At 44.5% G+C, this 21,822-nt stretch overlaps 1 protein-coding gene across 2 annotated transcripts in view; it reads right to left on the reverse strand.

Moving 5' to 3' along the window:
* LOC102908301 (SET-binding protein) overlaps positions 1 to 21,822 on the reverse strand; it is a 351,782-nt gene that overhangs the window by 109,292 nt on the left and 220,668 nt on the right. For both annotated transcript variants that reach the window (XM_015992691.3, XM_076555563.1), the window contains one exon: positions 541 to 3,997. In XM_015992691.3, coding sequence (XP_015848177.1) covers positions 541 to 3,997 — 3,457 coding nt within the window. The remainder of the gene's footprint in view (positions 1 to 540; positions 3,998 to 21,822) is intronic.

Below are 21,822 nucleotides of genomic sequence, written 5' to 3' on the forward strand. Positions count from 1 at the left end.
CTACTGAGTTTTAGAGCCTCAACTAGCAAATTGTATCATGTAATCAGGACCTAATGAGGTAAGAACAGGATCTTTAATAAAAAGTACTAGTGTAAGCTGGGAAGTGGCACTGCAGGCCTTTAATCCTGCACTTGGGAGGCAGAGGCAGGCATATCTCTGAGTTCTAGTCCAGCCTGGACTACAGAGTGAGTTCCAGGACAGCCAGGGCTACACAGAGAAACCCTGTCTTAAAAAATGGAACCAAACCAAAACAAGAGCAAAAGTACAATTGTAGCATGTATGTCTGTCACTTGGAGAGTTACTGAGGCTGTTTCTGTTTTGAGGCATTGGCTTTAGTGGATCAGAAAGACTACCGAAACCATGTAAACAATACATGAAATACAGAGCAAACTCAAGCATGCAAGGCGACCTATTTGCATTTAGCTCCCCCTTTTTGTAAAACAGTGAACACTATGTGCCCAATGTGATGGGCATTCATACTGCAAAGGCCAGGACTTAAACAACAGGGAAGCCCAAATCCAGAGAAAAATGTGGTCTTACCTGGAGACATGGAGGACTCATAAGAACTTCTCTCCTTGCGGTTCATCTTGAAGGCTTGGATGTCCTTTTCCCTGTATGTCCCAAAGCCTTCAAAGCTCCGCCTCTTACCCCCACTGACGTCACTGTCCCACTTGTCACCGGAAGGATTCATTTCACTGAACACATCCAGACTCTCGGATCTTGTGCTGCTGCCGCCGCTGTCCCCACCAGAGTACCTTTTAGCACACGAGTCCACAGGCTCGCTGCTCAAGTCCCCTTTGTCCTTAGCCTGTGTCCAGTGCTGGGCATCAGAAAGTGACAGTGTCGACAGGGTGTCCACCTCAAAGTTGTTCTTTGAAACCTTGTGGCCGGTGTCACCATGCTGGTGCTTCTGTCTCTCCTTATGCTTGGTCTTCTCACTCACCAACGGGAGCTCTTTGTCTGCACTGCTCAGCCGCTCACTCAGGAGGTGGCTGGAGAAGCCTGTGGCTTTGCCTGCGAAGAGACCGCTCAGATTGTCGTGGGTCCCTAGGATTCGGTCTTCCTTGTGCTTATGCTTGTGTTTGTGTTTCCTCTTGTGGAGCCGACTGCTGGACAGAGTGGCCCCGCCCACCTTGGGAGGGTTCAGGGATGGCTGTATGTCACCAAGGCCCATGCCTACAGTTCCCTGCAAGTGGACTCCATGCTTGGCTTTATGTTTAGTTGCCCCAGACATCTTGACATGGGAACTTGGGTGGAACTGAGGTGGTGGCACTGTGGGCCTCATGAATGGGGATGCTGCTCCAAGTGTGTGCGATAGGTACAGAGGAGCCGGATACTGACCGTAGTAACCAAGGTTCATCATAGGCATTGATGTGTAAGGCATTCCATAGGGTGCATAGTAACTTCCACTGGGAATAGGGTAGCTGAACCCCTGTAAAAAAGGCACCTTTGTCATGGTGTCATTGGTTTTTGCAGGCCTACCACGCTTCTTCTTTGACTTCAAATCTGAAGTCCTACGAAGATAGAGCAATGGGTCATACTGGATATATGGCACCGGGTAATAGTGATCAAAGTTGATCCTAAAGATGCTGGGGTATGGGTTCTCATGGTAAAAAGTGTAGCCCCGGTGGGAGATCCTGAACACTTGAAATTTGGTGATGAGCTCTTCCAGCTCAGCCAGAAACTGGAGATCGTCGCGGTTCTGCAGGCTCTTCCTTTTCCTCTTGTGCTTTGGCCTCTTGAGGCTTTCGTGGGCCAGAAACGTGTCCACAATGAGATGCTTCTGCCGGTGGCCGTGCCTGTTCTTTGTGCTGGTGTCAGAGGGGATGGCCTCCGGGTTGTCCAGGGCACAGAAGTCGAAAGAGTACCTTCGCCGGGATTCGGAACTCTTCTCGGCTTGGTCCGAGGTGCTGTTGTTGTCCGTCCCGATGCCACTGTCGCTCGGGATGGTCTCCTCGCTGTGGGACTCGCTCACGGGGGACAACGTTATCTCCTTCAGAGAGCTGATCTCGCAAAGGTGTGAAGGAGAGTTGGCCATCAGCCTGGGTGGAGACAGCTTCCAGGTCCCGCTGTGGATTCCCTTCTGGGTTTTGGTTGGGAGAGCACTGATGGGCTGGAGGTTTGGCATAGTTTTCAATTCTGAAAAATTGGTTTCGGTGCTGGCGGGGCTCAGGTTGCCATTGGACCCACCTAACTGCGTCGAAAGGGGGTGCATGGCTGCTGGTGACGAAGCCACAAGTGACTGAAAGTTGGAAGGCACGGCTGGAATGTCCGGCTGGCTCGGAACAGGCCTGGGGTGCTTGATGGCTGTTTTGGGTTCTTCGGATGGGGGTGGCAACTCTGTTCTCGGCTTCCTGCCCCTCTTCTTGCCAATGTAGATGGTTCCTCTCTTGCTGACGTTAATCTGCTTGCCCAGTTTGCTTTCAATGGATGATGCTGCCCCAGGACTGGTCTCCGGGGGAGCTTTGGCCTTGAGGGCCACGCTGCTGGAACAGGACAAGATCTGATTCAAAATATTTTTTCTCTTGAGGGTCTTCATCTTATTGATCGTCTTGATGGTCTTCTTATCCAACACGCCAAGCTTTCCAACCTTTTTGTGAAACTTCATCTCACTCATGGGTTTGTCCTCTCCTGGCACCAACTGGGCCAGCTTAGCCAGATTGCGCCGCCTCTTCCGTTTCTTGGTGCCAGGAAACTCTCTGCAGATGGGACTAACGGGGCTGGTGGAGGTACCTTCGTGAATTGTCTCCACTGTGAGCAAAGGCTGCTTCTTGGGCCGTCCCCGCTTCTTCTTGACCGGTGTGATCACAGTAAGACTGTCCGTGTTGGTGTACAGAGGGCTGGACGGGGTGATGGGGTAAGCGGATGGCGGCTCCACCAACAGCTTCTCAGCCGTAGCTAAGACTGCCTCTCGAAGCATAGCCGGAGGTTTGGCCTTGCTACACCTCCTCTTCGCAGCAAATTTGGGGTGCTGGATTTCGGGCAGCTTCCCTGATGGAGAGTGCTCTGTGCGTGTTGGTGATGTCATGACCACGGGTGTTTTCCTCTGCTTAGACACACCTCCAGGGACGGTTTTCTCAGCATTCCCACACATTTCAAGGCCAACTGAGGGAAGCTCGTTCTCTATCATCTTTCCCAACTTGGGGACTCGGGGCTCTTTCTTGTTCCCCTCTGAGTTGGAAAGTATCCTGCTAACTACTTCACTGCTCATAGCAATTCCCGAAGCTAGTGCTTTCTCTGGGATGATTTTTTCCACCACGGCTTTAATGGACTGCCTCTTTTTCCTCTTATGGTTGGTTGGATCCAGAGAAGGTGTCTTTATGGGGATAGTAATCCGGACATGACTGGCATCATTTTCAGGATTACTGACGGAACTGATACTCTGCCTGCTTGGTGAAGCCTCTTGCGCGTTATCTGCAGAGTAACCCTCTCTTTTTCCTTCTGTGTTTTCAAATGCTTTCTGGGCACTTTTGACCCAATCCAAATCTGAGTTTGGTATGGTCTGACTGATCACATCTTTTTTACTGGATTTCTTCTTGCTACCTACAGTGGGTGGTTCTGGGAGCTCCTTGGTACCTCCTCCATCTTGATCTCCCAATGGCTGGAGTCCGTTGCCCTCAGCTGAGTTGCTAGTAGGCGCTGGGGAGCTGTGGTTGCTGGGGGAGGGTACCACATTTCCCAAGAGAAGATCTTTGCTGCTGTTGGACAACTGACTCCAAGGACTTCCTGTATTGCCTTTCTTGCTCTGGGCCTTTGCAAAGGAAGCCACGGGTTCAAGAGCTGGGATCTTGCTGGTGCTTGCAATGTCTCTGCCAGATTCTGGACTGATGAAGCAATTCTGAGTGTTGGGCCCACTGTCAGAGTTGGTGGACCAGTCCATGTGGTTCTGGCTGCTGCTTTTTTGCTGGTGCTTTGGTTTTAAGGTGTCACTGGTGAAGCCCTGTGAGAGGCCTGAGTCATAATGAAGTGTTGAGTGTTTCTGGGGCCTCTCATAAGCCTGAAAGTGGGTAGAGTGAAGAGGAAGAGAAAAACAAAAATGAGCATGTTGGAACTTGTTATTGTCTAAAAGCTTAATTATTTTAAATTTCAAATAAGTGATTATGCTAATATTTTCCCGAACTTCAGAATGAGAGAGAGAGAGAGAGAGAGAGAGAGAGAGAGAGAGAGAGAGAGAGAGGTGGCGGTGCACGCCTTTAATCCCAGTACTTAGGAGGCAGAGCCAGGCAGATCTCCATGAGTTCGAGGCCAGCCTGGTCTACAGAGTGAGTTCCAGGAAAGGTGCAAAGCTACACAGAGAAACCCTGTCTCAAAAAAAAAAAAAAAAAAAAAAAAAAAAAAAAAAAAAACCCAAAACAAAAAAACAAAACGATTTTCTCAATTCTAGTTCTAAAGATACTGGATTTGGACCTTAACAAGGATGCTTTAATTGCTGTCTCTCCCCTCTAAAGAACTTGATTTAAAGCAGTCCAAGAACTCTATAGAGAGAGGACAGAATAGGCCCAAGCTTCTGAGCTTGACTCTTATGAAGAAGAAGCTGACCCTTAAGGAGTGGAGAATCCTGTCCAAGGCAGCAGAGTCAGCAAGAGCCTGAACTCCTCCATGTGTGCTCCTTTGCCTAATTCAAGCTGCCTCTTACTTGCCCAGTCTCCCCTTAGAAGCATAGTATGCCCCTCTTCGGATTCCCTGCTTACTTTAGTGTGGACCACACACCACAGAGCTTAGTCTCTTTGTATGCAAGCCCCACTGAGTTCAGCAAGTGGAAAACAGCACATGTGCAGGACATACAGAAGACACACAAGAAGAGAAACATGCAGGAACTATCCTCATCTTTGTCGATGGGCACGCCCCTGGGCTTGAGGGCTAGCATGTGGCAGGATCTGTGAGCTGTGTTGAACAGTTCCAACTCTTTGAGGAAAGTCTCCAAAGAAAGCTTGAGTTTTATGAACAAATGGACCAGGAACAAATTGCGATCACTCAAAATCACCTTTCCTTTACTCTGCCATTTGTGTTTCCCCTACAGAAATGAGTGAATGTCTTCAACACTTTTCCTAGGACTGACTCCCAAGAATGGCAAATCATCGTCGGCGTTTACAAAGTCACAGAGGGAATGGAAGGGCTAACTGACATTGGAAATTTAGTTAGAAATGCTTTCTCTATTCTGGAGAGTTTAAAGTCATGGTAGTCACGGAAGGACATAATCCTGCAAGTTCACTCAAAGCTTAATTTGTGCACATAGCGGTAAACTTACAGGATAGGTTAGTTTCTGATTTGTTACAGAAGGGGAAATATTAGTAATTTGAAGGAAACTTCTTATAACATTCACTCTAAGAAAAATATGGTGATTGGTGTAGAAAATTTGGCCATTTCATCCTATAATGTCTATCAGTCCAATATCTACACATCAGCCTCCTTTATTATCTATTTGTTATCAGTTGATCACCTCTGATCTTACCTATATACCTTCCATTGCTTTAATTCTATTTGTTATTGATGCAATAGAACTGAATGTTCTAGTTGAAACCATCCTGATAGTTCCCTGGAGAGTCAAGACATGGGTGGCCGAAGTTTTGTAAGTAAAAGTCAATGTCTTAATTCAACAGCCTTTGCTTCACACTGACTCCTGGAATCTCTGGAGGAAAAGTTTGTCACCACAATTTAGTGAAATATTTTTTATGTTTGTATGACCACACTACCTAGTTTTCCAAGTGTGATAGTCTCCCCAAGTCAAGCCAATACACATCCAGGAAAAAATAATATTTTTGTCATCTTGAGTTTGTAGTATTAACACCATTACCATCAATATATTCAGAATTCACTCTGCCATTTGATGCTGTCTACTGGGGATTATTGCTGTCGACATAAGATATATCCCAGTTTCTATAAAAAAGCATGAGTTTAAAATGGAGGATAAAATCTTAAATGTCACTTACTTATCTTTTACGCATCAGGGGGTTGCTACTTCCCCATTTCTGTTGCAGCCTGTCACTACACCTCAGGCTGAAGGGGGGCCCAAGAAGGCTATGTGTTCTACTCCCTTAGGTTGCTATGGCATTTCTGGGAGTAAAGTAAAATAAGATACGAATACTACTGCTTTCAACCTGTGTACAACAGGATTTGTGGGGATCCTGCCTACTCCAAACCCCTAGCTCTTCCATGGCTCCAGCTCTGGACATTAGAGTCCACCTGTGGATGGGGTTTGGGGATGAAGTGATGGCTGGAAACTTGGTCCCTGACACTCTCCACTTGTTCTCAGCTCCAACATCTGATCCTTAACCTCCAGCAGAGTCCACACTTATCACTTTCTTCATGCTTTGTGGTTTTAGCTCTAGTAATGTCTCCCAACCTTAGAGAAATATGATGATTTTTAAGCTTTCAAGAAACATGCATCTCACCTTTGTTGCACTAGCTGTGGCTAATTTTTGCATGTTTGATTTGTATGATAATTGAATTACATGCCCACTTCCTTTTCTAGCTTATTACCTATCAACAAGGTGCCTATCACAATGCGTCCGCACACAGCAGGCCCTCAATAAACATTTACTGAATGAAAGAATGTGCATTTTATTATGGATATTTCATTGTGTCAATGATGAGATTAATGTGCTATGCATTGCAACATATTGCTTGCAAACACAGTCACCACGTCAAACACGGTTACACCCAATTCCCTATACTCTCTCTTCTGCCCGTTCCACTGACTTCTATAAAAACATCTACCACAGTCCTTACAATACCATTGTGGTATTTAATCCATATACACCATCTCTTTCTCTAAGACTGTAAATATTTTTAGGTAAACGCAAGCAAAGAAACAGACAAACACATTTCCCATCCCTTTATGTATTGTATACTTCTCAGAGGATACTATAAAGCCAAGTACACAAGATTGTTTATGGATGTCTTTGCAATTAATAAATAAAGCAAAGAGGGACTGGAAGGCTGGTTCAATGGTTAAGCATGCTTGCTGGGTCCGGTGGCTTACAAGCTGCCTGTAACTCTAGCTCCTCCTGACCTTCATGCGCACTGGTGGCATACACACAGCGATTCACACTTAAATAAAAATAAGTACAAAAAAAAAAACAGCTGAGGTTCCTATTATAATGGCAAAATATATAGCTACACACAAGACAACACACCATTCACCTTTCATTTGATAGTGGCTCACAACCAAACTGGAGTGCTGAAATACACGAGCTGTTGACCAAACAAGAATTAAAACACCCCTTCCTCTTAATGTATGGCCTCAATTACTGGTAAGGTAACCCCTCCTCCATTAATGAAATTCATACTGCTGTTTCTTTCCTATGTGTTGTTGATTGTCTCCAGTTAGCTCCACTGCGGAGGAGGGTCTGCAGGTAAAAGGAAGGGCCTGTGTTCTTATAGCCAGGAACCAGCTGCAGCTCACAGGCTAGTGTTCCCCTAGACTACAGCCTGGCCCACTGTTCCCACCATTTCATAGGCAGTTTACCTTTCCAGGTGGGTTCAATGATCAAAGGTGAGGATGGACAGAGGGGAAGGATGGAAAGGATCAGGAGCAGTGGGCATGGAGAGGGTTCTTTAAACACGTCACTGCCTGGGGCTGCAGACAAGGAGCAGAGAGGTAGGGTGGACCAAGAAAGAGCACTTTCTAAAACGTCTGAGAAGGCCTCCGACAGTTCTTCTGATGGTTATGTGGAGTGCATTCATGAAGTCCCAGTTCCTGATCTGTCCGCCATGACATGCCATGGACACAATAGCTCTACTATGTCCATCACTGGGAATGGAGCCCTTACTCTGCCCATACAGAAATGGACAATGTGTACTGCAAAAAGATAAAGGAAAGCGACTGTTCCCTCCCCCAGATCTTTTATACAAATCATACGCCTTTAAACTCTGTACAAGTCAAGTTTCTTTATAAAAATCAGTTTATATTTTTTTAAATAAAAATACTCTAAGATTCTTAAACAATGGAAGAAAATTAGTATCTGAGAACTATGTCATAATTATCCAAAGCTAAGCGTTTTCCTATCTTTTTCCCCCAAGGAACAAATATGGTAAATCAAATGAGGGAAAAAAAAAATGAAAGAAGCATTCTTAGAGATAAACTACTCTTTCGGGTTGTCTTGGTCCTTGCTTCTTCCTGATGACACCTATAATATGAATTTACTGTCTGTGAGATATGTTGATTTACAAGCACAGGGAAATATGAAGCCACTGGGGAATCTTTATCTCTGAACTTGGCACTTGCTGCTTCTCCAGATGTGGGGTCGGGTCACTATATCAGAAGCACTTTTGGTAATAGTTATGAATCCAGATTCCTTGGCCCATTGCAGACTCAATAATTCACTGTCTCTTCGGCTGGGAGGAAGGAATATGGATTTTACCAGGATTCCCAGGTAATGTTGATGCACAGTTTTAAACCCCACTGATCTCATGTTTTAACACGGGCTCATCTGTGGTTACCATGACATTCGCAGCACTTTTTAGTGGTAAATATGCAGAGCAAACCACCATAGGCCTGTTAGGATATGCAATTTGGCAACATTGAACATTCCTGTTTTGCTCCACGAACTCTGCAATTTACATGGTAAGAAACCCTAACACTGTTTCTGATGTAGGGAGAAGGAGGGGGAGGAAGAGGGGCAGAATAGCCACTATTAGAGGAGGAAGAAAATATTACCGTCCCAGAAGGGAGAGCATGCAGGTGTTTGAGACCTCCCACCCTGGGGTTTTTATCCAGGCTAATCATTAGAGCTCTGGGGAGCCCTGGCTTTCTATTCCTGGGGCTAGAAGCAAGTGCCTAAACTTGAGCAAGAGCTGACTGAGGAGACAAGGAATGGAACCACAAACTGCCTGCTTAGATGAAAAGGGTCCAACTTTAGCTGGATGCTACAATCACACAGGAAACCTTGTTAAAAACAACATACCTGAGATCTACCCAGAGCAATTATGCCAACATTCTAGTGGTGGGTCCAAATCACCAGCACTTCCTTCAAAGCGTTCAGGTGACCCCAGTGAGCAGACAGAGTTCAGAACCCTGGATTATATCAAAGCCAGCGTCTGGCTTAGGCTCCACAGAGACTCTAATATTGCCAGGAGAATCCTGTGCCAGTGGTTTACAAACATGTTTCACGAAGTCCTAGATTTTTCCCAAAACATTTTTGAACTTAAGCCAGTGACTCTGGCAAGACACACACACCAGCCACTCCTCCAAGCCCCAAGAAAAGCCATTCAGCTTCATGAGCACAAAAGCTATCAAGCTGGCTGCCTTCCTAGAGCTTGCTACAAAACACCTTCCTGCACTCGCTAATGGTAGATATAGTTGAATGTCACTGAGGACCCTGCTGGAGTCACGGGTTCAGGATTCTCTGATTCCATGGGACACAGGATATTTAAAGAACTATTCCTGTAATATATGGATTTTTTTTGCATTTGTGGAGAATTTCCTATATGCCTACTATATTTATATCATTTCTACTTCCCCCTCTCCCCCTACCAACTCCTCCTGTGCCCCTCCCCACTCCTTTCCAAATTTATGACCTCTTTTTTAAATTATCATTACAAATATTACATGCATGCTAGTGTGTGTGTGTGTGTATGTGTGTATGTATGTGTGTGTGTATGTGTGTGTGTGTATATGTGTGTGTATGTGTGTGTATGTGTGTGTATGTGTATGTGTGTGTATGTGTGTGTGTATGTGTGTGTGTATGTGTGTGTGTATGTGTGTGTATGTGTGTGTATGTGTGTGTGTATGTGTGTGTGTGATTTCAGAGCAATTTGTCCTGCTGGCTGAGCTCAATAATCAAAGTCCAAGGACACTATCATAAAGGATCAGAAATAATGGGAATTTGGGAATTGGAGATGATACTTTAAACCTCTGGGACCACAGAGAAGGAACAGAGAAGCAGGGTGGACAGGTGGACAGACAGACAGACAGACAGACAGACAGACAGACACACACACACACACACACACACACACACACACACACACACACACACGTGTGTGTGTGTGTGTGTGTGTGTGTGTGTGTTCACAAAACCTGTTGAGTCCATTTAGTGTTGTTCATATATACATGTGTGTAAAGATGACCAATCAGGATTGGATAAACATTCAGGGGCTTGTCCCTGGAGGACTGATTCTTCCTCTCTCAGCAGCCATTAATTGCCTGTCTTCACCTAGTGGTAGTACTTTGTGCAATTTTCCCGATCTGCATTGGCTTGTCAACTGGTGGTATCATTTTGCAGGTCTCCTTAAAGGCATTGTTTCTATTCAGTGCTCCCTTAAGTATATAAATTGGACCTGTCATCCTCTTGTGTCCTGTGGGTTACCCTGGGAAGTCAACACAGTATGATTCCCATAAGAACCATACTTTGCTATTTGGGTGCAGTGAATGATATACTAACACATTCCTTTCCCTGGAGGTGGTAAGAGCTCACACAAAGGCACAGGCTCTGATCATAAGCTGCTCTGAGTACATTACCTTTCTGTATAATTGAAAGTTAACACTGCCTTGATTTCAGCCACGATGAAATAACAGGTACTGTCTACAATATTTCCATGAAGACAAATATAAAACTGAACAAAATACACGAAACAATTCATCCCCTGCAGTCAATACCAGACAACATGGGCTGTGATTGCAGGGAGGGGCAACACAGGCCTCAAGGTGTGCCCAGTTTTCTGAGCAGGAGAAATTTTCAGGTAGGGAGAGGAAAGGTGGAGTCCAGGGCTGGCATTCAATAGGCACATAAAACAAAGCTTAGACTTTAAGGGAACAGAAGTTGGAGGGAAGTTAGGCACCTGGGAAAGAACTTTGTAGATAGGAATTCTAGAAACCTTACTAGGATTCATTTTAGGTCTCTAGACAAACTTTAATGCACACTTGAAGAAAGAACTCAAAATGCAATGATCAGTTGAAGCTGAATGTGAAGAACTGAGATGGCACAGTATGGGGCAAGGCTGAATTTCTTACCAGCTGGGGGGAAGCTTTAATGAAATGCCCGTATTTTCTATCTATATCTTCAAAATGGTATGCTCTTTACAAGTGCACTAACTCTCATTTCTTGAGAAATTCTATGAAGGATATAAACAGGATCCTGATTTAACTGCCTACAAGAACAAAAGTCAAAACTCTTTAGAGAAAAACATGTAGACTCTACATAATATAGGATGCATACAATATCTTTGACACAATAGAAAAGTTATTAAATGGGGCATGAGTGGTGACTCAGGGGGTAAGAATACTTGCAATACAATCATGGGGACCAGATTGCAATCTCCAGCACCCACACAAAACAATGGGTATGACCATGCTCACCATTAACTCCAGCACTGTATGAGCAGAGACAAAAAGATTGCTGGCGTATTGGCTGCCAGACTAGCTCCAGGCTCACTGATAGACACTCTCTCAAGGGAATATGGCAGAGGATGATAGAACTTGATACCACCTCTATCCTCCAACCTGGACCTGCACATACACACACATACTATTAAAAAAGCAAGGAGGTGGGCAAAAATGTCCCACAATTAGGAAAAGAAAACTAGATGAAAATAACCATTCTGAAAATGTTCAACTATTTAAAGGAATGGATGCATGGCCACTGATAAGCAGATGGGAAGCCTCAACATAGCCATCACAAGAACACTAGAAGAGGCAAATGTCAACTCTGTACCTGAATAAAGATACAACGAAAACGTCAAGTAGGAGCCTACCAGCTTCCAGGGCACTACAGATGTCTAGTGGGCATGAAAAGAACACAGAAGAAATCATCTAACTTGAAAGCTGGGGAGAAGAATAACAGCAGTGCTTTAACCCAGCATTTCAGCAATACATGAGACAACATAAAGAGATCTAATACACTTAGAATATCAGACGGAGCTGGGCGGTGGTGGCACATGCCTTTAATCCCAGCACGTGGGAGGCAGAGCCAGGCAGATCTCTGTGAGTTCGAGGTCAGCCTGGGCTACCAAGTGAGCTCCAGGAAAGGCGCAAAGCTACACAGAGAAACCCTGGATGTCTAACTTCTCATCAATGCAAAATGAAAAGACTGTATATAAGATCTAACTAGCATATCAACCAGTTCTGCTTTGCTCAGTAACTGCAAAATACTTTCACTGAAATAGTTGGGGCAATGAAATTAGGGGGGATGACCATTGAATTCATACTTATGTTCTCAACATTACTTGCCACTAGGGAAATGACAAAGCCACAAGAAGATGCCCCCTTGCTTCCTGGGATGGCTAAGATAAAAAGGACAAACAGCAAATGTAGGCAAAGATGGGAAACACTTGAGACTTTCATGCATTGCTTGAGGGAAGAGTGTTAACGGGTGAAAAAATTGGAAAATGTTCTGGCAATTTCTGTCAAGGCTAAATATACCTCATGACCCAACAATTCCACTCCAATTATTTACCTGAGAGACCAAAGCAAGTACTATAAATAGACTTTTATAAAACGCCATAGTGGGTTATTTAGAATTCTTAGTGCCCAGAATAGCTCAGAGGCCTATTAACATGAATACAAGTAAACACCCTAATAAAAGGACCCAAGCAAAGATATATTTGACAAATAAGATGAATCTCTCCACCTCTCCCTCTCTCTCTCCCTTCCTCTCTCCCTCCCTCCCTCTTTTTCTCTCTTTCTTCCCCCTCCCCCCCCCCCCTCTCTCTCTCTCTCTCTCTCACACACACACACACACACACACACACACACACACACACACACACACACAGAGACACACAGAGTCTCTTAGCAGGGAAGCAGAAGCCTTTCTTTCCAGAGGTCACCATTCGCCTGGTTCTCATTCTTCCCAACACACAGGGGCAGCTGAATGAGTTCACCCCTAAACAATAGAGCCTGACTCTAGGAGACAGGTGCTTGTGGCTTCTGCAGGCTGTCTGGCTCCTGTACATCTGCTCTGACTCGGGCTAATAGGTGGCCAGGTAAAGGCTACCTCCACCGCAGCCACCAGTTCACCTTTCTGAAGGTAAGCGCGTTAGCCTGACAGGAACCTGGCTCACAAATCAAAGTTAGCGCTGCCCCGCCTCCTCGGTAAATCATGTGTGATCCATCTGGGTAATGACGCCTCCAGTGTAATTCCCTATTAAGAGGCTTTATCTGGAGAGATAAGCAGCTGGTTCCCCTGTCACTAATTGCTGTCTGCTGCGACTTTCAAACATCTGCACCATTGTGCTCTTCATTTTCATATTCTAATCACTCTGAAACTTGAAAAAGGTACATCATTGATTGTTTCTATGGGTTAATTAGTACACAGTCTCATTGTAGAGACAATTTAGAGGCAGCCAGAACCTCAGTCAGGAAGTTTGTTTTAAAAATTAATAACATCAGTGTGAGACTGGAGGGGCAGTCACATCCAGAGACCTGTCGGGACGTTCTCCGGAGGGACGGGAGCCACTCTTTGTTGGCCTCTGCAGAGGACAGATGCCAATAGGGGCACGAAGCAGGGCAGTTGAGGTGGCACCAGAAAGATGGAGGGATCCTGGGTTGTGCGTCTCTAGTACAGTACCGCTCACTCTCCCACCCCCGTCACAGCCATTCCGAGTAGCCCTTTTCCCTGTCAGCACAAATTGGGACTTTGCTGACAACAGTTCAAAATACATAGGACCCAGGTGACCACTTATATTTTAAGGTCTGTTCACTGTTTTCTCCTCTGCTCTACCTCAATTATGGGAGGGGCCAGAGAAGAAGCCTGGAGCACAGAGCAGAGGAGAGGGAGGACCATAGACCAGTGCTTCTCCACACCCACTGCTTGGAATTCTGGGATTTACCTCAGGATGCTCTTAAAACTTGGATTCAGATGCTGCTAGTCTAGGGTGGGGCTAAGACTCTGCATTTCTACCAAAGGACCACTGCTCTTCCCTTAAGCAATTGATTAGTGTCAACACTTCTGAGAGGCATGGGATAACAGAGACACTGAAGCATGCAGTGGGGGGCAGGGTGTGTGTGTGTGTGTGTGTGTGTGTGTGTGTGTGTGTGTGTGTGTGTGTCTAAGATGTAGTATGAACCAAATTGAGCCTCTTGATCTCTCACCCAGAAATTTGCAGTGGTGTCTTTTGTCATGGGGGAGCCATAGATGGGAAGTTAATGAGCATCCTAGTACCTCACTCATAGCAGGCATTAGAATACACCCTCTACCCTTAACCTACGGTTCAGAACTCAAGGTCTTCCTCCACAGCCTCACTGGAAACTACCTGACAAGACAAGAGAAGGGAGAGAGCTCACACCTGCACGAAGAATGCCCTTTTATCTATTTGCTCGTGCTTTCTTTTCTTTTGAAAAGAGGCCCATTTATTTCCTGGTATGTGTGTGAGTGTTTTGCCTGTGTGTATGTGTATGTACAAGATGCGCGTGCTTGGTGCTCAGAGAGGTCAGGAGAGAGTGTCTGGTTCTCTGGAACTGGAGTTATGTAGATGGTTGGGAAGCACCCTGAGGGTGCTGGGAGGCAAACATGGGTGCTCCGCAAGAGCAGCGGGTGCTCGTAATCATGGAGGCAGCTCTCTAACTCCAAGTAGTGCTTTCTTCCCTTGAGCCGAGGGCTCTCCGCCCATGGTAAACCAGGACAATAAGAATTCCAAAACTCAGGGTGGCCAGGGGGTGAGCATGAGATCCTAGCAAACTGAGAAAAAAATATGCTGTAGAGGCATCTCCTGCTCTGTTTTTTTTTTTTTTTTTTTTTTATTCTATTGTTAGAGAAATACAATTGGGCTTTTAATTATGTGACCTAAATAAAGACTCTTAGCAGAGGAGGGGGTAGGGAAGGGATAACTAATGCTGAAGATGTTTGAAAAAGTCATTCGGAAGCCTCATAGTTTATAAGCTTTCTAATTATACTCATAGCAAATATTTCAATTTGAGTTATGCCATGCAGAGGATAGTGATTCTCCCAGAACTCATAGACTGCCAAATAAAAAAAAGCCCACTGCCAGGTATATCCCTGGAGTTGCTGGTCAGAGGTGTCCCAGAGACACACCCAGTGCCAGGTGTGGTATATCCCTGGAGTTGATGGTCAGAGGTGTCCCAGAGACACACCCAGTGCCAGGTGTGGTATATCCCTGGAGTTGATGGTCAGAGGTGTCCCGGAGACACACCCACACCGAATAACAGGACACTGCTGCTACTCTTGGTTGTGTACCGGAACTTGATGGAAACACCCTATTGCTGAAGACACTACACATTATTGATCACAGTACACAGAGAAATCCAATAGGCGCCGACTAAGAAGCTTCCTTTCGGCTGGTTAGCTTGCCCAATACAAGAAGGTGCTATGTAGGGAGCTGAGGGGGCCAAAGAAACCAAGAACAGTTTTATCCATCTTTAAATCATGTGAGTAACAATAATGACCAGCGTAGCAAGATATGCCCACCAGTCTAACAAATGGGGTACAAATGTGGAGGGTAACTGACCACTTTCTGCTTGGATTTAAGTCTTTCTCCCCAGTACTGTAAATCTGGCCAAGAGCCCATTGATGGAATGCTCACAGGCCCCCGGGGTAAACTTACTATGATTATTCTGCTAAACAGGCATAGTATCAAATTGCCTTCTAAGTTCCTACCTCTATACCAGAGATTGTGTAGGTCTCAGACCTACACAAAGAGGTTTCTCTGTGAAGTGAATGGTAGTTAATGCTGAAAGTCACCACTGTTCAAATTGCAAAGGATAAGCATGTAGTACTCAGAGGAAATGGCACTTCTATATCAAACACACACACACACACACACACACACACACACACACACACACACAGTGCCCATTAGTGAAGGAATTGAAGAATCAGAGGCAGAGGATCACCATAGAGAAACAGTGTCTTCTGCACATGTGGCAAGGTCATTGAATTCATGAGCTCATGGCATCTGTGGTTGCCTGTGCAAGCCCCATACATGATCAAGGATGTTCAATGGTGGCACAAAGCTTGTGGGTGTAAACAGCCAATGGCCAATTTGACTTAGGCCCACTCCACAAGATGGAATGCATCTCCAATACTGCTTGGGTGAATAAAAACCAGAGGCCTACAGTAAACCCAAATACCAAAGAAAGGAAGGAAAGAAGGGAAAAGAAAAGAAAGGAAAGGAAAGGAAAGGAAAGGAAAGGAAAGGAAAGGAAAGGAAAGGAAAGGAAAGGAAAGGAAAGGAAAGGAAAGGAAAGGAAAGGAAAGGAAAGGAAAAGAAGAAACAAAGAATAAAATGACTCCTAATGCTATTCTGCTATACTCATAGGTCAGTGCCTCATTCAGCCACCATTAGAGAAGCTTCCTTGTGTCAGAGAAAACTACATACTAAGACCCACAACTGGACAATAGAGAGAGAGAGTGAGAGAACTTGGAACACTTGGTACTAAATGGGGTATCTCCATCAAATCCCTCTCCTCAGAGCTTAGGGAATCCTGCAGAAGAGGAGGTGGAAGTGTCAGAGCCAGAGGGGATGAGTGACTTGCTCGCCTATGGGCAGTGGGCATCATGGACTGGAGACTGGAAGTTTGGATGTGGACTGAAAGAAATCAGGCCCTGGCATGACAGGTATGACCCTGTTCATGTTAAAATCCTTCAGTAAGTGGATGGGAATGAAGCTGTACTACAGATGCAACATGGAAAACTGTGAAATCTTACAAATCACTCTGACTTATTCTTGTGATCTGGGCCAATCTACAGCACCAACTCCCCCCGTTTGGTCTGCCACTTTCCTAGTCAGCGCCTCCTCACACACAAGGACAAGGTGTACACAGCACTAGAGTAGCTGACCCAAGGGTGTGTGCACTCAGTGAAGGGTTTCTGCCTGCTGGGCTTTTCCATTAACTCCCACTACTGTGAATAAATCTGGATAAGACTGATCTAAAACTCCTGCCCACAGAGAAGGTTGCACTGTTTTTATTTTCAGAATGTGCCTCTGCCCTTTTTTAAAAATCAGCCTTTGAAAACTATAGAGCCTATCCTCATTACTTGGTCTATTCTCCATGCAGGCTCCTTCTGAGTCACCTGCCTCTTCAATAGTAGCTCAGGTAACAGGCACCATGCTGCGGGTGCCCCACGGTTCCTGGGGGTTGGCTTTCAGAAATTCCTGGCACTCATCATGGACAGAGCACTGGGGAGCCAGGAGAGCCTTTGAGAGACCACTGGGTCACACAACAAGGACACTTCAAGCCAGATCCAGAAACATTATGTCCCAGCACTTCCTGAGGAGGAGGCATTAATAATTGAGAAAAACTCAGAAAATATTTGAGGTCTTTTTCTCCCAGTCTTTGTTGGTTTTATACAAAGCATAATACTTCCAAAGTCAAAGCCCTACCATATTAGCTGCAGGTAAACCTTCCTCCAACTCTGAATCTAGAGCATTGATCAGTGTTACCCAGTCCCCCATTCCACTTCTCCCAGCAGCTCCCCATTTCCAAGGTAAAGATCTTAATTGGGCTTGTCCCTTTCTTGGCTAATCTCTTTTTGACCCATCATTCTGGTCTTCCCTAAGGTGATGCGACCTTGGTTTTACTTAACCTCTGTTTCCATCACACTGAAATGGTCACCCCGGATATGCCTGTTTCTCCAGGCTGCTCTGAAGACCGAAGGGATGTGCAAACATTTTGGAAACCATAAACTACTATATAAACGCAGGTTACTGCTGTTTGTTATTGCGTCGGTGAGAACTCCTCTAAAGATGTGAGGAAGCTGAAAACACCGAATAGTGTTCCTGTAAAACCAGCATGGGATGCAGAGATAAGAAAGGGGATGTTCTAACAACATCTTTAGATTCTATTATTTCTATAGACTTCCTTAGACTTCTGGAACCTTACCACCCCACTTTTCTGGTTTCAACTGATGGGGGAACAGGAACAGAAAGGTAGAGAAGAGAAAATAAAACAACATCCCTCCCCCACTCTGGTAATAAACTTCCTGCTCCAAAAGCAGGTTTTATTTAGTGTGCTATAAAAACAGGCATTTCTCCCATCATAAAAGTGGCCTGCCTACTCAGCCTCATTTTTTTTTTCAGAGGTGAGGCGGCTGGTGGAGACTGAATGCTGCCACATTCTGTGCAGGCTGCAGCCTGCCCTTTCTCCCCCAGTCTCCATTTCCTGCCCTTGCAACCCTGTATTTATATTGAGAAATGAAAGTGATTCCCAAGTATTTTATTGCATGTGAATCTAGTCAGTTGAGGGAGTAGGGTTTTGGTGCTGGAACTAAAAATTGTCTCTCTGTTTTATGGATAATGCCTCCTGGGTACTCAACAGCTTGCACTTTGTAGTTAAAAAGATGAAGGCTTAGTGGGATTGGAGTCACTGTCCCAGGCATTGAACAGACATTCTGGAAAGTTAGGCTAGTCTGGTGGAATTTTTTTAAAAAGCCAAGAAACGTCATACATGCTGATGAGAGAAGAGGAGTGAGCTTGGCCCGCCGTGTGGGATTTCCCACATTGGGCATGCCCCCTCTGAACCACTGTCCAAGTCCACGTCCTCTGAGAGCTAACTGTGCTCTTCTTAATCATATGGGAACATATCTGATGCCACACAAGAGGTTATTTACTAAGTATATGTCTATATAAATCTGTTCTCTCCATGGTTGGGTGACTGATGTATTTTGGGAGTTGGTTTCTCCCTAAATAATCAGAGTTGGCACTGAGACATCCCTAGGGGCTGTAGTGTATTTCCAAGTTTCTTCTGAATGAAGCTATGTCCCGTTCAGCTGGAATTGTGCTCTTGGGATACAAAAGCAGCTTAAAACACAGTGGCTACTATGCAAACACACCAGGGAAAGTGTTGGGGTCCTCATTTCCAGTATATGCACAGTTCCTCTGGGTCTCAATTTCCCCATTAACAAAATAGCTAGAACAATAAAGAATGCCACGGTTCATCTCAGCTCTCTCATGGTAAACTCTAGAATATAAAAATTCTTACCTTAGGATAAATGAGAGGGGAGGAACGTTGGAATTAAAAACCCTAAATACAGATGAGGTTATTTTTCTCTCTGGCCATTTGTTTTTTTAAATTGGGTTTCTCTGAGCTTGTTATACACAAAAGCCCTAGGCCATAGGTGGCACTTGACTCAAGGATCCCATAGCCCATTTATTAATGGAAAGGACAGTGATAGGAGCCTGGGGAACCAGATGCACAGAGGTGCCTGGCCCTCATCCTGGCATCATTACCTGCCAGTTGCCCTCTAGGATAACCTGAAAGAAAGCTATAGTCCCAAGGGTCTCGCATATATAACTGGGCAATCCAGATGTTTTCCTGTTGTGTCTGTCTGAAACTAAATAGAGAACAGGCTTCAGGGATTTCCTGAAAAGCATAAAACTTGGCAACAGAAGTAAAAATCAAGAGTGGAGAGTAGATTTCCCTGGTAGCCACGAAACTTCTACAGATTATCCCATTTCTTTAACACTCAAACCACCACCACCCCGTTCTAATTTCTTTATGAGCATGGGTCTCCTTGTATCTTTTAAATTATACGGCCTCTTTCAGGTAGCACAAGAGCACACTGGATATTTTATCTGTGATAACAAATTTTCCAAGTTGTGGCTATTCAAGGCGAAAGATGCAATCATGTCCATAGATCAAAATGTATTAAGCTCGCCATTCTGTATTGAACACTGAGCATGCCATGGTCAACAGTATGTCAAACAGCTGATGTTACTCAGTTCTGCCATCGTATATAGTGACCCTGACTTCTTAGCTGGCTCGTGCAAACATACTCGGGGCACTGGAAATAATTACTTTAAAGAACAAGACAAGATCAAGATATATTTAGCCCAAGTGAATGGTCATGTGCTTGTGAGTTAATGCCCTCGCACACATATATATACCACTACCACCACCATCACCACCACCACCAACAACAACAACAACGACAACAACAACCAACAGTATCAGGAGTTCTGCCTGTGAAGCAGAGGACAACACAAATCACAGGGGGATCTTGACACACTAAACTCTTCGACATTGGTTTCATAGCTAGAAATAACGCCTTGTGTCCTACAAATGCTCATCCATGTTACTCAAGAGGAAAGTGGTTAATGCTACACAAAAGGCTTGATTCCTAGAGTGTCATAGTCTGATCATTAGTTACTTAGTTCTTTATCTCCGTTTCTTCACATATAAAACCCATGACTGGCCAACATCTCAAGCGACTCTAGGAATCTAATATCCCGACACCACCATTCCTTGCTATGAATTAATCATCATGGCAGCTAGCCAATGAGAATTAGGCAAGTGACTCTTTTGAAGGCAAGGCTAATCCATGGTTTGAAGGTGAACTTTTGGAACTTCTGAGCTGTCTCTAGGACAGGTCGCAGATGCTCTTCTCATCTCTTGGCGGATACAGCAGCCACTCTAAGTGTCTGTTGGAATACATCTGCTTCCCTAACGTTTTGTAACCGACAGCATGACAGCATCTTATGTTAGAACATGTGCCATGTAATTAGATTTTCTTGCCATGTATGCTGTGTCCCCTCAGTTTGAAAGAAGAGAGAGAGACACTTCACACTGAGCTAAGAGCTTCCCAGTGCTATGTGTCTGCTTACTGGGGTTCATTTCAGCTAGGCAAGGAAAACACTGTCATTAAAATGGAGGCTTTGTCCTTTCAACAGCTGCTCTAGAGAACTGGAAAAAAGAGATTTTTAACTGGGCCACACAAAGCTCAGCTTCTCACCCTCCAGCCTTGGAGGAGGCGGGGGAGGTGATAATTACAGGAGCTCTTTATAAAGATAATTCGCAAGAGCAACACTTTACATTCCAACAATGGCTGGCGCTCACTGGGTGACATTTGACAGAACAGAAAACATCTTCCTTCTGAAGACCTCAGTGAAGACCACAGACACAGTTCGAGGACTTTCTATTAGAAGAAGCCCCGGTTGTGTAGTTCTGCTCGTGGAATTCTGAGATTCTCTCCTTCTGACTTTATAATCACTGCATTTAGAGTTCAGGGGCAATTCATTTACCAAAGTCTCCACTTGTTCGTGTGTAAAATTAGACTAAGAATGCCTTCAATAGGAGTATAGTGGGGAAAAGAATGAGGAAGTGAGAGAGCCACCTTACATATCACATGCGTACACTCCTTATTCTGTTAACTTATGGAGAAAAGAAATCACATGGAGGCTCTTGTATTTGTTTTTAAACGGGGATATAACGAATGCAATGTTTGGGTCCATCTAATCCACGTAAGTCTTTCGTGGCCACTCTTTTATTCATGAATAGCATTTAAATTTCTCAGTCCAACCAATCAGTCCTTATAATCTGATGTTTGTAAATATATGTGTCATGGTGACTTCTCAGTATTACAAAGGACCTTCAATGGCCATGATACAAGTTGTCCAGTTCATGGTGCCCTGAGGTGTTGTTGTTATTGTTATTGTTGTTGTCACTCTTGCTTCCCTATCTCCAGGTCATTTCTGTCAGCTCTGATGCCAGAACGTCTTTCATAACATCTCATGCAGCCATTTATCACTCCACTCCCTGGGTTTGGTGTAGCTGGATTTGCAGTGGAGATCTTGAGATTATCAGGTGATGAGACATACATTTCTGTTTATTACAAATTACCCAGTCTAAATACACTGAATACACTAAATATATTCATGTAAATAGTAAACAAATCAAGATCCCTTATATCAGGAAACTTACATTATAGAATAGTAGACAAGAAAAAAAAGCAAAAATCTGGAAGTATATTTCCATATTAGTTATCTCTGTGTGTATGTCAATACATACACACGACTATCTGTACATATCAAATACATGGTATTTATATGTAGTATAAGTATATGCACGCTGATTAGCATTAATCAAATGATAGTAATTATAAAGAAAACAAACAAATCATATCTAGGGATAGGTTTAAAGATGACAAG

This window comes from Peromyscus maniculatus, chromosome 19, assembly GCF_049852395.1.
Source record: "Peromyscus maniculatus bairdii isolate BWxNUB_F1_BW_parent chromosome 19, HU_Pman_BW_mat_3.1, whole genome shotgun sequence".
NCBI classification, from domain to species: domain Eukaryota; kingdom Metazoa; phylum Chordata; class Mammalia; order Rodentia; family Cricetidae; genus Peromyscus; species Peromyscus maniculatus.